This window comes from Amblyomma americanum, chromosome 4 (assembly GCF_052857255.1).
Source record: "Amblyomma americanum isolate KBUSLIRL-KWMA chromosome 4, ASM5285725v1, whole genome shotgun sequence".
NCBI classification, from domain to species: Eukaryota; Metazoa; Arthropoda; class Arachnida; order Ixodida; family Ixodidae; genus Amblyomma; species Amblyomma americanum.
In genome coordinates this window covers 178,897,547-178,913,588 of record NC_135500.1, presented here as the reverse complement: position 1 = coordinate 178,913,588, position 16,042 = coordinate 178,897,547, and the positions used below count along the sequence as shown (strand labels likewise).

The following is a 16,042-nucleotide window of genomic DNA, read 5'->3' as shown; positions in this document are numbered from 1 at the left end:
GTGAGCTAGCTGCTTATGGGCTCTGGGTGCGGCGTTGTGTGTTGGGCTTGCGGCTTTGCCATCAAAACGCGCAAGAGAAGCTTGTTGGGCTTATTTGTTTGCCACTCATGACAAACCAAGGGGCTCGAACTGCCACGTTAGTCAAGAGAAGCAGCAAGAGCGCTAAAAAAATTGGCAACGGTTAAACTCTGTTAATCCTAGTTAGTAGAGAGTTAGCTCTGTGGTTATGATTGGTATTGGTGTTATTGTAGTTAACTAATTAATGCAAGTTAATTCGGGTCGCTAACTAGCGCAGTGCATATGCATTTGACCTAAGATTTCCAATGGCATATAACTGGGTGCTATAGCGAAAATTCTGGTTTTAGTTGCAGTGAACTAATTAACGCTAATTTACTTGGCCCAGTAATTAGTCGACCTAACCGCATAATTAACCAATGGTCCAAACTGATGGTCGAGACTCATGGCGGATCACGTGAGAGATACTGTACTCAGACACAGAAATCTACTAAGTCCCGCTTTGACCTTAGCTGATCTTGAAGGTCCAAGCACCAGCATGAGGAGTTTTCTGAAGTTGTACCCTGGTGAGTAGAGCTAACGCTCTAGAAAGCACTAAACGATAAACAGTACTGTTTGCTACAGCTGCCTGGTGCTTCGCACACTGAATGCAGCACCACAGGCGACGGCGCAACCTGCGCCGTCATTATCAGGCAGGTCAGTACGCGCTGATGAGTCGTCGTTGATTAGTTCGCGTGTCTTCTGCGGAATGAGAACGAAAACTGGAGAAGAGCTGGTCAGCACCGAAGCTAGCCCCCAATCGCGGGAGCCTTTCACAGAATTATGCGAAAAGAATTTTGCACTCCGCACTGGGCGTTGTGGTGGTAAATGGAGTTCGCAATGGCAGCCGCAGAGCTTACAAGGTGAGACGAGTCACGCACTGGCATGGGGAATACGCTGTTTGAAGGAAAGTTGAGCTTGGCGTGGAAGATAGCAATAAATTCGTCGGCTATTTGTGACAGCTGTAGCCTTCATGACGGCTAAACCAGTGGTACGTGGTTGCGGTGTTGTTGATGGTAAATTTTCATGATGACTGTGTGGCGTAAATTGCATCAGAGGCATCAGACGAGGAATAGCTGCGAGCTGGAGGCGCAGTTTCCGAGCTCTCTACAGTCTTTCGTCGACAGGTAGCGACACTGGTTAATGCACATTCGTGACTGCGCTTTCGAGCCTGTTGCCTCTTCCGCTCGAGTTCCTCAGGCACTCACTACTGTGCGAGACCTATCCATGGCAATGTAAAAGTGCAATGACTGGTTTGTATTAGTCACGTGACAATAACTTCACTACTGGCGGTGTCATCGGCAAGCACGTAACCTGGGGTCTTACGTGACACCGGCAGGCGCTGACAGCTGACAGTGGCATGCAGCTCTCCTTGCAAACAAGGCAGTCGCGATGCTTGAGTTCTCGTTTTCTTCATCGGCAGTATAGAGTTACGGATTCGAAAAATGACGCGCCACGTGCCCTCCCCTACCGCTCGGGCCACGCAGAATCGGAGCCCAAAGCCATGTTCGAGGTGAAGCGGCAGTTCCAGAAAGCGGGCCCCCTGATGAACTCGGAGATGTACACGGGCTGGCTGGACCACTGGGGAGAGCCCAAGAACAGACTGGAGGCGGAACTGCTGGGGAGCCGTATCCGCGAGCTGCTTGCCATGAACGCATCCTTCAATCTGTCAGTAACACATATAAGCGGCCTCAATGTAAACAAATGAGCGCAGAAACAGAGACCAAGGACAAGAGAGGAGATACATATGATGATAAACAAGCGCTACTACTTCCAAATGCTTTATTGAGGCATAAAACAGATAAGATGAAAAAAAAAATATCAGGATGCTCAAAGATGGCGGGCAGTACAGGGACACGCATCACGAAATCGCCGAAACATGCATCCGACCCGCATTCTTCCTCAGGTTGATCGCCAAAATTATGAGGGCAGAAGGCGGCGCTAATGTTTTTTTTTTTTTTTTTTTTTGAAGGCGTCGCGATGGCTCAGTGGTTATGGTGCTCGGCTTTAGAAAATTGAGAAAAACACATTGGTCGGTCGGTCGGTCGGTCGGTCGGTCGTGTGTTTGTTTGTTTGTTTGTTTTTGGGGAAATGAAATGGCGCAGTATCTGTCTCGCATATCGTTGTACACCTGAACCGCGCCGTAAGGGAAGGGTTAAAGGAGGGAGTGAAAGAAGAAAGGGAGAAAGAGGTGCCGTAGTGGAGGGCTCCAGCATAATTTCGACCACCTGGGGATCTTTAACGTGCACTGACATCGCACAGCACACGGGCGCCTTAGCGTTTTGCCTCCATAAAAACGCAGCCGCCGCGGTCGGGTTCTAACCCGGGAACTCCGGATCAGTAGCCGAGCGCCTTAACACTGAGCCACCGCGGCGGGTAAAAAACACATTCAGTATGATAAATTTGCAAATTTCCCTCGCGAAGCGACCTGATAGATTTTTGATATTGAAGGCCTGAAGAAGAAGCCGAGCATTTACATTGAAGCTCCTGACCAGAATCTTGGTGTTCTCAAATCGAGCCCTACCCTTGCTTACGCAAGAAGAATAATGCAGCGCAAGGTTCGAGGTTTTGCCATTTTTTTATACACTTTCTTTTGCATGTTCCTAAAGCCGGTCATTGATGCAGTAACCAGTTTGGCCTGCATATGAACATCTCCATGAAAGGGGAATACTGTAACATTATGCTACACCAATTAGCCCGACAGCACGCCTTTCTGATAAGCGGCCTTCCGCTAATTTAATGGCACCGTCTAGATGAAAATCGGAGCGAGCTCCGCATAATAACTCATAATTTATTCGTTCCTGATGTAGAAAAAAGTCGTTCTAATACCGTGAGGAGTATCGAGATTAACAGCGAATCAAGTAGGTTTGAACCTCTGGCTTTCGGAGTACAAGCTTCGCGTTCTGTGGTGCAGGCATAATGTAATATAGCTGTGGACGCACTAATAAGGCCGAAGCACTGATGTTATAGGTCACGAGGATTCTTCACCTGGCACCAGAAGCGACATTCGCTAAGCTTATGCCCTTCGCAAAAATTTTAATGCTGGCTTTTAACAAACAGCTAGACTAGCAGTCTGTTTATTTGCTTGTTTATGCTTTCTATTTCTCCAAAGGTTAAATCGAAAGCCCTGGCGCCGGTGAAAACCAGTAGAGGTCAGATAGTGTGTAAAAGTGCACAGTCATATATCGATGAACCTGTTCGACGCGTCGAGTGCTTCGGAAACGTGTGAGCGCATTGCACTGCCGGGAAGTTTTGGTCTGGGTGCCGTCCTCCTCCTCTCCACTGTGCATGCCAGTGTTACGAGCTCTCCGAAATAGCGATGGGAGTCTTCTGCGGCTGGTTGTCTTCTGCAAATTCGAATGTCATCGCTGGACGTAATTTCGCACAGTTGATTATGTGACGTACTTTTCTTTTTCTTTTTTTGCAGGTACATGTTTCATGGCGGGACGAACTTTGGATTCAAATCTGGGGGTAAGTGCTGCAGGTTCCAGGTCAAGTTATCTTCTTGTGTGACATGCCCTCAAGAAGATCTTTAGGAAAGTCTTTCAAAACTTAATGACGCGTTACTGCCTCCGGCTAAAATTCTCATGTTATTTTCTTCGAGAAAGGTTTTAGTTGACTTCGTCCTGAGACAGGGGAAGGCAAGCGCAGTTAGTGAATACGTTCGTCTGCGGCCCAAACTACAAGCTAGTTGCGTAGACGTACGAAACTGAAGCGGATATGAAATCCAGGAGTTTTGCAAGCGAAAATATGGTGAAGCAAAATATCGCTAGTTGCGCAGTCTCGCAGTTCCAGTGTTCGAAGTTTATCCCTCTAAAACTGCTGTGTAAGTGTTCTGAAACAATGCATTCTGACTTGAACGCAAACCTTAATGCTTCATAAAATGTTCGCTGAAGTGAAAGTTTCAGTATAGTGAAATTCGTTCTACTGAAATACATTTTGCTCTGTACGCGATTAGTTTTTTTTTCTGAGAAGAGGGGAGGGGGATTTCGGCAATTTAACCGAATAGTGCGTTAGTTGACGTTCGTTCCAATGGTGTTTGGGATAAATCTTCTTTATTTTATCAAGATACTGAGTGAGGCCTTGTTTTGTCCATGTCTATTTGCACAGAGTTTGTAAAAAGGACGCTTACTAGCCTAAAATCGTGGCACCTTAAGAAAACAAAGCTTGACAGCATTACTTTCATCGTTACGAACCTCATAAAAGTTAGTACTTACGACTTATGTAACTTTTTAAATTGTCATGACTGATGCAGGCAGCGAAGCTTTCTTACAGAGAGAGGCATTTCTTTCTAGCTTTTTAGAATGTAAATCTGCAAACATCATCTTCTAATAGCCTCACCTACCCAGAATGAATTGCGTCTACACTGACACGAACACATAATAAGTGAAGATTTGCATTATTTCATAACCCTCGCGCACGGCTGCTGCTGCTAATATATTCCTACTGCTGCTGCTGCTGCTGCGTGTTATAAAACTTAGCAAAGCTTTTAGCGGTGGATGTGTGGCGTGACATGCGTAATTGAAAAAATCTTTCAAAATGCCGTTTGTAATAGTAAAAGCATGTTCTCTATTTATGGCGGTCGCTACATAGTCTCAAAAGTAACTTTAAAGAATGCAGCATCTTGAAGACGATCAAAGTCAATGCGGGCTTGAGTTCGCCTGAGCTCACTCTGCTCGTCTACATCCGTTTCGAGCTTCGGGTTTATTTTTCTTTTTCTTTAATGTATTGTTTTTCGCTTTAATTCTAGCACTGATTATTTTGCAAAGTGTAAGAGAAAGGAAGCTGAAAAATTACAGGCTTCAATCTACGTGGAACAGGAAAGTGAACATTGGTGACAGGTTTAATGCGACAGATACGTGATGTTCCGTTAGGTATACTGAAGTTGATTACGAGAGACGGAAAGCGTTGCGGGGGAGGCAGAGTGTCGGGTGGGCACTTTGCAGTGAAGTTATTTTCATTTGCAGTTATTTCGGCATTTGCAGTGAAGGACAAGATTAATTGGAGAGACATGGGAGAGGCATTTGCCCTGCAGTGGGTGTAGTCAGGTTGATGACGATGATGGTGATCTTTGGAGGGTCACGGTGGTCGTAGGCAGAGCTCTTTTACCATGGGAAACCTAGCTTCAAAAAGCGACTAGTTTCGAGGGCCGCGCCATCTGGAAGCGGCCAGTAAAAGCTGTCGCCATATTGCCAATATTTTCTGGAAAAGCTTTTTTTTATTTCTGCTTCTTTTACCTCTTAGTTGATCTCTCGGGCTGTTGTATTTAAGAATTTTTGCTAATAGATCTTGTTTCACTGATTTTTATTCCACGTGGTTGCGCGTTAACAATTCCAAAGTTTTCCACTTGAACAGTGCTTACATTACTGACCACGGGCGTCACGGCAATCCGTAAACACTCGAATTTTAGCCAACTCGGACTTCTGTTTTTTTTATACATGGATCCGTTGGGAAGTTTCGCAACTGGTAATATCAGACAGCCCTGGTAGTAGGTGGCGCACGACTGGGCTAGCGGGAGACTAGTGGGAGAGGCGTTTGTCCTGCAGTTCACGTTACAGCAGTCTAACCAACGGTCCCTTTTGCAGAGGCAGGTGTAAAAAAGATGCCACCAAACCGCATGCGCACAAGCCTCGTCAGGTGAAAGTGCGCAGGCCTGTGGCTGCAGTGGGGGACTGAACTTTGGGAATGCACGCAATTTCAGGTTTTCATTCTGACGAAGTCACTGTGTCGTTTTGACTGCTTCTATGGTCATATGCTTCAATTCCTGTCCAGTTTGGACTTGGCGCCGCGCAACTTTTCGTGCTCGCTGGTGTGTGCAGCCAACCACGACGCCGGCTTCCGGCCGCAGCTCACCAGCTACGACTACGACGCGCCCATAGACGAGGCCGGCGACATCACCGAAAAATTCAAAGCTGTCCGGGACGCCATAGCCGAGGTCAGTGCCTCACCTGCGGTGGCACGTGAGTGGTCCGCCCCGGCACAGCTGGAGCGCGCAGGATGGGGGACCTTGTAAATGAATTATACCTCCATGTGCGAGGTTCCATGTGCGAGAGGCTATTCATTCCACTGCTAAAAAGTAGAAATCTCATTCTTTAATTTCGTCTTAACGTTGGTAGAACAGCAAGCCGACGTGCTGGCATAAGGACCTCTGATTTCTTTTGAACGTTTTTTTTCGTTACACTCGTTGGAAAAGGCACGCAGGGAGCATTGAGAAACTTTGCGGGCTTAGCCATGAATTAAACTATCCATTAGCGTTCAGCGCTTAGCGACGGTTGAGACGGCTCCAGAGCGTGTTAAGCGGCCGGACCTCAAGGGGCTCTTGCACTTCGTTTGAGGATTAAGAGTAAGCTTCGAGAGTTCTGACCTCTCTAATCAGAAATTCCTTTATTGGCAGCTTATTTTGAGCGCCCACAATTGTGCAATCGAAAATTTTCACGTTTATAGTTATGCCGCCTTGTCCTTTGTTGATTTTGCTGTATCTGTGAGGTGCGTTTTTGTTTTATTCACGTGATTTTGAGTGTGGCCCAAAAATATTTATAAAGAAAGCCATACTGTTGCCTGCAGCTTTACGTGCAATTTTAATGTTCGGAGGCCTCGTCGGGCGTTGAAGCTCGCATTTTGCCTCGTCTATCCTTATGATTGTATATGTGTGTACCTTAGACGATTATCTCGACAATGAGTAAATGAATTAATCCTGCAAAATAGCATATCCTGTTTGTGCAGACAGACTTGCAGCAGCAATGTTTTCCCTTTGTTTGCGCAAAATGGCGTAGTGGAAGGCCCGCATCCATTCGATCAGTGCCGTCACGTTTTGGCACCTGGATACTGGTCTGTTCGCTTCCCTTTTCAGGCAACAACTGCGCTTTATTCACGCGTTGTAGCGGCATGAGTAGCGGCAGCGGCACAATTAAGCGTCCATAATTTGCCACACCGATATTTCTATTAGCGCATCACATCGAACCAGTCAAGACTCTAAGAATGCGTCATTCACAGCTTCAGAAAATTGCATCCAAACTTGCCCTGTGGCTATCACCACACTGGCAGAGTCTACAAAAGCAACATGATCGCAGAATACCATCGCGACAAACCCCTGTTGGGTGCCAAACCTTTACAACTTCCTTGCTTAAGTTATTGTCCGAGGAACTTGAAATTGCAGGTTCATTCGCATTCGGCAGTCATGAGGAATTTGTTCGTAATACATGTTTATATAAATCTATAATTATATAAATTTGACTTTGGGCAAGCTGCCTTTTGCCCTTTAATGACCGTCTCTCATACCGCATTTTACAGTTCTTTCCCCACCGAGTCAAGGGAGAAATCCCAGCCCCGAAGATGAAAATGGCCCTCGGAAAGATTGCCATGAAACGTGTAAGCATGGAAATACCAGTTCTAGTTTCGTTTTTATTTATTTTGCCTTTACACCGTATATATCTAACTCTGAACAAGTTTGTGCCTCGAGCTTAAAACAACTAATCGGTTGAATTAGAAAATTTACTCATGAATATCTGTGAAAAATTCGTATAATGAATGTATTAAAGGGACAAATAAATGAAGGACTCTTACCGGCATGTCATACTGTTTCCTCTGTTTGCGGTTTTTGCGGCGCTGTAGTTGAAAATGTTACATATTTAAGCCTAAGAAAGCGATTTCCAGGAAGATTAATTATTTGTCCGCAAGTGTTGCAGCATAAAGGGATATTCAGTTTGACTTGCTTGTAATCACAGCCGCATTTCCATTCACTTGGAGTGGGAAGGTTGCTTCGTGTTTTTCTAACAACCTATCACAGCAGGTTGCTGCTTCACGGTGGAAAATTTTCTGATACTATGGTTGATGTTTGGCCAGCACCAAAATGCGGGATATGCGCAACTTTTTCGGGTATCCACAGCCGGCCCTGGATACGCAAGAAAGTCGATGAAGAGAGAGCCATTTTCGTTGCGCGCGTCATGCTGCGTAGACGGGCATAGCACAGCAAAAAAAAAAAATGGTGGTGGTTTAGCTCTGGCTAAACCTGGAGTGACGCGATAGCTACAACTGGCTGAGTGGTACTTGGTCAGGTGACCAACTACGTGACGAACCACGTGATCAGCCACGGCGCCGCGGCGCCGGCAGCTGCTCCGCACCACGTGACAGCGTGGCGGCGCCGCCACGCTGAAGGCTCGAAATGCTACCGTAATGTAGCTATCGCTACAAAACAAAGTTGTAAAATGAATCGAGCAATTCTGTTATCACGAGGATCTGCTTTACCTCGGCCCGCATGGCGCCTGTGGAGCAGCTGTAGAGAAGGCTCCTTTGTATTGGGTTCCCTCAAAACAAAGATTCTTACCTCTTTCAAATTGACAATACTTACACCCTCCATTCAAATACTCATCTAGAACCAATGATCAACCAGTCAGCCATGTAAATATTCAGAAGTACTCTCTATTTCCAGCTGCTATTTCCTATCGGAATAAATTGGCAGAAAAAGCTGCGCAGTGTACCTCCATTGCTTAATTTGTTTATTTTATTAAGATCATTAACTTTGATGTTTAACTTCTCCCTTTTTTGTGTTTTTTTAGATGAGAGAACATCCATTTTTGTGTGTGTGCATATATTTCCGGGCTTTACCACAATAGTATTTTGCAAACACTCCTGCATGGGCCCGAAAAGGGCCTACAGTACGATTAAATACAAAAAATCTATACGCGTGCGCCTACACCCCCCCCCCCCCCCCCACACACACACATACATTAAAGAAAAGCTGACTAAAAAGGAATAAAAAGGTATTACAGACACGAATATTAACCGTAGCTCTTTGTAGCAGGCCCCATAATGCTCACTCTTATTGTTTCGTGGGCTGTGCCTCACCACCGCAAAAGTAACCGTGCCCACATTGCGTGTGTACCATTGCAGATCTTCGGGTTGAAGGAACTGCGGGAGCTGATGGTCGACCGGATTGTGGTGTCGCCCTACCCTCAGACGTTCGAACAAGTCGGCCACGTAAGACGCACTCTCAGGAGCTGCAGCTAGATGTTGGGCTGTGCCACTCTCGATTCTCATGCCCATCCAGCCATATGACGCTGGTAGCGTCTGTTAGAAAAGCCTGTTCTCTATACACTTCCCCTCTTGAAAACCGGCGAAAAATGATCAGCAGTTCCAAAAATTTGCTGCTTACATTCGTGGGATGGACGTAGTCGGAATGGCTTGGCCGAATCTCCCATCGTTTAACGCTCGCCGTGAAGCTCCTTCTTCGTTCCGTTTCCCCTTCCGTTTTAGAACGCGCAGATGTTTCGCTTCGCCGAAAAAGCGGTGCAAGCACGCGTTTCTCATTTTCTCCAGCCGGAAACATTTGCGTCGCTATTACTAATACTAATATCGCGGTCAGGCCTCGAAAGACTAGCATTCCGACTGGAGCAGTTTCACGTGCGCGCACCACGTCTACACACACGCTGAAAAAAAAATGAAAACGGCCTGCTCAATTCGTCTATATACCAGCCGCGGTGGCTCAGTGGTTAGGGCGCTCGGCTACTGATCCGGAGTTCCCGGGTTCGAATCCGACCGCGGCGGCTGCGTTTTTATGGAATTATTCCAGAGCCCTACACTACGGCACCCCTTTCTTCCTTTCTCCTTTCACTGCCTTCTTTATCCTTCCCCTTACGGCGCGGTTCAGGTGCCTAACGATATATGAGACAGATACTGTGCCATTTCTTTTTCCCCCAAACCAATTATTATTATTATTATTAATTCGTCTATATATGCCGCTACTTGTGCCCAGACGTAGTTTTGCGCAGTTGGATTATACTATAGATCGTTTAATTTTCGGTCTTGCGCGCTAACCGTACAAAGCGGATGTCTACGCACGTTAAAAAACTGTTCTAAATCAATCTCGAGCCCTTCATTATGGCGTTCCTCATAGCCAATGTGTCCCTTCGGTACGGTGAACCTCACAGTTTACAATTTACAATACTGACGGGCGTCGCCGTTTTATTTGAGGTATAGGTTTAGAAACTGCAAGCCACTCTTTTACGTGGACAATAAAGCCCAAAAATGGCGTCTCCCGACCGAGAAGTGCCCATCTCCACCTTAAACATGACAGTTGGCATCGAGACACCTTATTTAATTTTACTGCACTCATTCGCCTTTGGAGCTTTTAACCCGGTACTGTACAGACTAACGTCCACTCCTCTTAAAGAGCCTAGAACTGCTGGAGAACGGCAGGTGCGCCGTTTGACTGCTATGGCGACAGGCAAAATTGGCTGGAACATTTTAAAGCTTTAAATATTATTGTCCAGGCGAAACAAACTGCACTTGCCTTGGATTTTATTTTTCTTTATTCCACGCACTATTCTCATTAAAACGCTTTCGAAATGCAATGTCCCTGCTTTATTTCACTGCTGCAGGCGTATGGCTTTATGCTCTACGATACCAGTGTCCGCTTCGGTACCAAGCTTCCCTCGATCGTGAAGGTGCCTGGTATTCGAGATCGCGGCTACGTCTATGTAAATGATGTACGTACTTGCATGTTTGTTCATTCTTCACCTTGCGTAATGAAACCAGTCGAGGAAATACCGTTAATGATGTATACAGTATATTGTACTCTAGATTTTTTCTTTCGGCCTTGCCAATCTCATCGGCAAGTATTTTTTTTCTCGTTACATTCAGTTGCATATACCAGTCCTGACGTCACAGGAATATTCCATTCCAGTCTCGTAATACGCAACAGCGTATGGTACATTTCACATGTCGGTACGAGGAATGACCAACTATCAACACTTGCAAACAAGAAACTGTTCCCATCTTGATTTCACTTATACGTCACTTGCTTTGTTGTCAAATCTAATGCTTGGTTGTGGTTTGCTTCGTTGCAGCTTATGTAAAACTTGAAAATATATCCTCTCAGTTTCCGTTCCAGTGTAGTTTATGATGCCTTGCACGTAGTAACAGGCTCAATCGAGTGTGCTGCTGGAGCATTCTGCCATACGGTTTGATAAACGCGGACTCACTCGATCGCTGTGCCTCGACTTGGCGTCAGAAGTAAGCCGGTTGGTCAACGTTAACGGCGAACCATAAGGCCGGTTTTGCAGTTTTTACTTCGCCAGTTCATCGATCCGGCCGTCGGCTGAATTAGTTGTTCGTCAGCTTCACGTACAGAGTGATCGAACTTAAGCGCCTAAGTAATGACGCCCTCAATAATCGCTTTTCTTTTCACCTCTTTCCAGACATTCATAGGCATTGTTTCCCGGATGGCAAATACGTCTGAAATCACCATTGAAGCTAAACCGGGGCAGCGATTATCAATTCTCGTTGAGAATCAAGGACGCATAAACTTCGGACCCTACATCAGTGACCCTAAGGTAGATATCAAGCTGCAGAATTAATTGCAGTTACCACTTATATGAAGGCCGTTATGTGACCACCTAGGCGTAGTACACATGCTTTTCAGCTCCTCTTAGATAACAAAATAACATTCTTAACATTCTTAAAATAACATTCGGGACGGAATTAGGGCTGTCACTGTAGCAACAAAGCTAATCAAAGCTGGCGACAGGCTAGTGAATGAGCGACTTGAGGTCCGAAATATTTTGGTCGATTATGCGTGAGGAAACCCCCATGGTCAAGTAAATTTTGAAACAAATTACAAAAAGTTTGCCTGCCTGTGCGGTTGCTCTTTTATTCTGCGTTTGAAGTCACTCATTCTGGAGAAACTGACTAAAACCGCTTAAAATTAATCCACTCCAAACATGACGCAGGGTTAAGAAAGAAAACTATCCTTACCTTCGCGGGTAGCGTCGTAAATTTGGGATGCGTGATCGCACAAACGGAGAGCCGGGAGAAGCACGAAAATGTAACTCGTCCCTCGTTGCAATGAAAAATTGACCCGTCGCCGGCGCGGTAAAGAAAGTTCATTAATTAGAAAAAAAAACGCACGACAGTTACCACTGTGTAACACGACATTCAGCAACCACTGTTCTTGGTCGTGAATATGATATTGTTTTATTCATAACTGTCTTTCTCTCTGTGCGAGTGCCCATGACGTCACTATGCTATCACCCGTGACGTCACTGTGCTCGTTACGTCACTGAATGTGGAGCAGTCAACGTGACAGGTTGCAGTAACGTCATCAGTGACGCTGACCAGTCAGTGAGGAGCTGTGTTACGCCGACGCCGCGGAAACGAGAGACATGCCGTTAACAGCTGTCGCAGTGAAATTAAACGGGAAAATTTTCGCCGGTATTCACCACATAGTCGCGCATCGCCGATTGACTACTGCACGCAGGAAGAATTTTTCTTTAACTGCGAAGTTTCTGAGAAAGCTGTATAACTTTCCTTTGTAGCCGTATGGCTGCGCTGGGGTGGATGTCAGTAATTACTCCCTTATTAAGAATTGATATAACAGGTACGATTAACCATACTCTTTTGTCCGAAAAGCAGTGAAGTTACTAGTGACGACGTGGCAAGTCGCCGCAGTAATTTTTCCGAGCATGTTGACGCACTGAATCGACAAATCGAGTAGTCGATTAGTCTAGGCCTTCTTTCATAACTTGGAGAGTGGTTTTGCAGTTATGACAGAGTAACCGTTCATACCACTGACACACCGTAACGTACCTGTCGCTGTATCTCCATGTACACAGCGGTAACAGTCCTGTAAGTTTTGTTTCAAGCTTTAGGATGCTGTCATTTGTCTTTATGTAGTAATAAGTGATTAAATGTTGGAACATTGGTTGAGGAGAACGAGAATGCAGGGAGGGTGGAAAATTTGAGTCCATCGTGAAAATTTAGGGTCAAGAAGCGTGTGCCATCCTTTGGAGCACATAAGTGCGTCGAATGATTCCGCGAACTGTTTATGAAAAGAGGTTTCCGGCTGTTCCGTGATCGCAGGGAATCATCGAGAACGTAACCATGGACGACCGCCTTCTGACCGGTTGGGAGATGCGTCCCATCGACCTGTCCGGCGCATCCTGGCTTCGGGACAGCGAGGCTTTGGCTGCGTTACGCCGCGAGGGCGGCTCTCCAAAGAATGCGAGCACAGGGCTGGCGGTGTACGCGGCCAACATATCGATTCCTCAAGACGGCAGCTCCTACGACACCTTCCTGCGTCTCAACGACTTCAGGAAGGTAAGCCTACCGGGGCAGTGACAAGATAGTAATTAAGAGGCCCAAAACCTGCCTCAGTTAACATTAAGTCAACGCTAACAAAAGGCATATATGCGTGATTTCCGCATGACCTTATCGAAGTCTCGCAGGTAGGTACAAGCTTAGCAAGCTTAGTCCAATCCCACTGAGAATCGATTGATGTTTCCTCGCACAGGGTATAATATCGCCGAGAAATAGTGACATCATTGTGTTTTACACAAATGGGAAGCGCAACCTCTTGTTCGACTTTGACAGCGGCCGCCTTGTTCACCTTCAGGGCGTTGCCTTTCTCAACGGTTTCAACTTGGGCCGGTACTGGAATCCCGCTGGCCCACAGAGCACGCTGTACGTGCCTGGAGTTCTCTTCAGGAGCGGAGTCAACCTCTTGGTGCTGCTGGAGTTGGAATCCACCGAGTGTTCGTCGCCAGACTCATGCAGCGTGAACTTCTTATCCAAACCAAACTTCGACGCGCCAGTACGCTGGCCGCTATAATAAACAACCTCGCCCTCACCTCTGCGCAGTGCGCTTCCCTGTGGCATTGACCTTTGGGTTAAGAGCGTACGTACACGTTTTGTGGAACGTTTATTGTTCTGGCAACACTGCGATTTAGCCCCAGAATTGTTTCGACAGCACTGCATGGCCTAGAGGGTTAAATTCGGAGTTTTTTTTTTGCACAAGAAATCTAACTTATGATCGCCCTTTCTTGATTAGGGACACGAACCTCACGCGAAAAAGCTAGTGTTGTCAGGCGCATCAGAGATCACAGTGAAATGCACACCACCGACGATTTGCGTGCTTGTATTTTGCGTGCCTACAGATTTCGGTTCTTTTAGGCAGCTTTTGCGCAGCCGCGCCCGGCCAACAGGGTAAGGCGTGGCCGTTGTTACCGTTGCGCCGTGCTTGCCCGCATTTGCCGTGCGGTCGTACAGGCACCGTAGTTGGCGTATTCACTGTATGAGAGTGATGAGAGTGCGAAAACTTTATACTGCCGCCGGTGTCTGGCGGCTGTAGTGCGGCTAGCAAAAAAATGCGAGCACGATGCAGCTATCGTGCTGTGCGCTCAAGACGCGATCACGAATCAGCCGAGCAAAATCGATCTTGAGGCGTTTCTATGGGTAGAAGGTGGTACTGAAAGAAATCGGCGGTCCGTGGACATGAGGATGACAGCAGTGAATGAAAGGAGTAATTAATAAATATCCGGCTCAGGTGAAAAGATTCCAAGGGATCAAACAGTTTATTCCAGCTGAAACTAGTTGACACTAGCTGCAAAAAAATATAAAGACATTTAAGGTACTCCATAACGCGAAATTTCAGCGCAGCTGTCTGTTTTGGTGACGTCAATGGCAGGGTCCTCTCGGCGGCGGCGCGCTCCTCTGGATTCTGGCGTATAACTGCGCTGGGACTCTGCTCGGGCAGCTCGTTTAGCAGCAGCGGCAGAAAGAACTGGCTGTGATTACTGAGGCGAAAGCCTTACTTGTCCCATTGAGCGAAGGCCCGTCTGTGTGACTGATAACACTCGATGGTACCAGTAGAGATCTGGGGCTTCTCTACTTCGAAGCAGCCTGACCAAGAACTGCATAACAGCATACAACACGCTCAAAAGCTCTTATGTAGCCAACGCGGGAACTTCAGAAGCAGGAAGCGCGCTGAGAGGGGCAGGAGGCGCCGCAGTCCCTCCCCCTGTGTTCTCGAGAGGGGTTGGACCTTCTCGAACGTTTGTCCACGCGCGTCTCTCGACAAGGTAGTGGAGAGAGGAGGGCCAGCTAGACCCTGCGCTGAGACGCGCTAGCGGGAGACAGCGACTCCCACGCACCCCTCGCACTCCTTACTTCCCTCACTCTTGGTTACGCCTTCGGTAGTAACTCCAATCACACTTCCGACGCGTCGCGCCGCGTCGGGCGTCGAGAGAGGTACGCATCTCCACTCTCACGGAGCTGGCTGGTGCCTCTAGCGTATGGGCTCGCGTAGACACGCGCTACGGTGATGTTTATAGAAGCAGTTCGACTGCCAAGAGTGGTGAGAGGAAGTGAGTAGCGTAATAAAGTGATTTTAAAATTTGCGGAATGCATTCAGTACACAATTAAGCACGCCTTTTCAACGTGATCCGGTATTCAGCACTTGCATAGCCCGCAGCGCCATCGACACTCGTTCACTCTGCGTTCGCATCCTATGGCTCGCCAGCCATAGAGATGGCCGTTTTTCCACTTCAGAAATCAATAAATCTTTGTCCAGCATCGCCTCCATCTTCGCTGAACTACACTGACGAACGAGTACCCGGGTCGGAACCCGACCGCGGCGGCCGCGTTTCGATGGAGGCGAAACGCAAAGGTGCCCGTGTGCTCCACGATTTCCTTTCCCCAAAAACCCAAAACCAAACAAGCCGAGAGAGAGAGAGAAAAACTTTATTGTTGGAGAGGAAGTCGGGGCACGCCCCTGGGTCTCCGCACGACCCCACTGCACTCAAGTGTTTATGTCCCTAAGGTCCATAACACTGGCAGCCCGGCCGGTGGCGATTGTCTGCACGGCCGGGTCCAACAAGCCGAATGAGCGGCCAGGCTGCAAGAACACTGTGCTTGGTCTTGTTGCGTTAAAGAACGATCCGTCGGTGCACCGGAAACTGCGTGTGCAGCGTGCGCGCCAAATATCTCACAGGGGACAGATCGGAGCGTGGGGCTCGCGCTGCTCGTGTCTGGCGCCGCGCGCATGCGCAGACTGGTTCTGGCTGACGCGCGCCAGGCGCCCCGCGCGTCAGCCAGAAACAGTCTGCGCATGCGCGCGGCGCCAGGCGCGAGCCCCGACGCTACTATCTGCCCCCGCTAGATATTTGGCGCGCGCGCTGCACACGCAGTTTCCCGCGCACTGACGGATTGTTCGACT

General features: G+C 47.5%; 1 protein-coding gene across 1 annotated transcript in view; it reads left to right on the top strand.

The window, feature by feature from the left end:
- Window positions 1-13,674, top strand: part of LOC144129927 (beta-galactosidase-like) — a 35,600-nt gene extending 21,926 nt beyond the window's left edge. Inside the window, exons 9-17 of the mRNA XM_077663986.1 lie at window positions 1,542-1,722; window positions 3,482-3,525; window positions 5,874-5,989; window positions 7,345-7,422; window positions 8,944-9,030; window positions 10,431-10,538; window positions 11,250-11,384; window positions 12,910-13,146; window positions 13,442-13,674. Coding sequence (XP_077520112.1) covers window positions 1,542-1,722; window positions 3,482-3,525; window positions 5,874-5,989; window positions 7,345-7,422; window positions 8,944-9,030; window positions 10,431-10,538; window positions 11,250-11,384; window positions 12,910-13,146; window positions 13,442-13,657 — 1,202 coding nt within the window. The 3' untranslated portion in view covers window positions 13,658-13,674. The remainder of the gene's footprint in view (window positions 1-1,541; window positions 1,723-3,481; window positions 3,526-5,873; window positions 5,990-7,344; window positions 7,423-8,943; window positions 9,031-10,430; window positions 10,539-11,249; window positions 11,385-12,909; window positions 13,147-13,441) is intronic.
- Window positions 13,675-16,042: the final 2,368 nt, after the last annotated feature.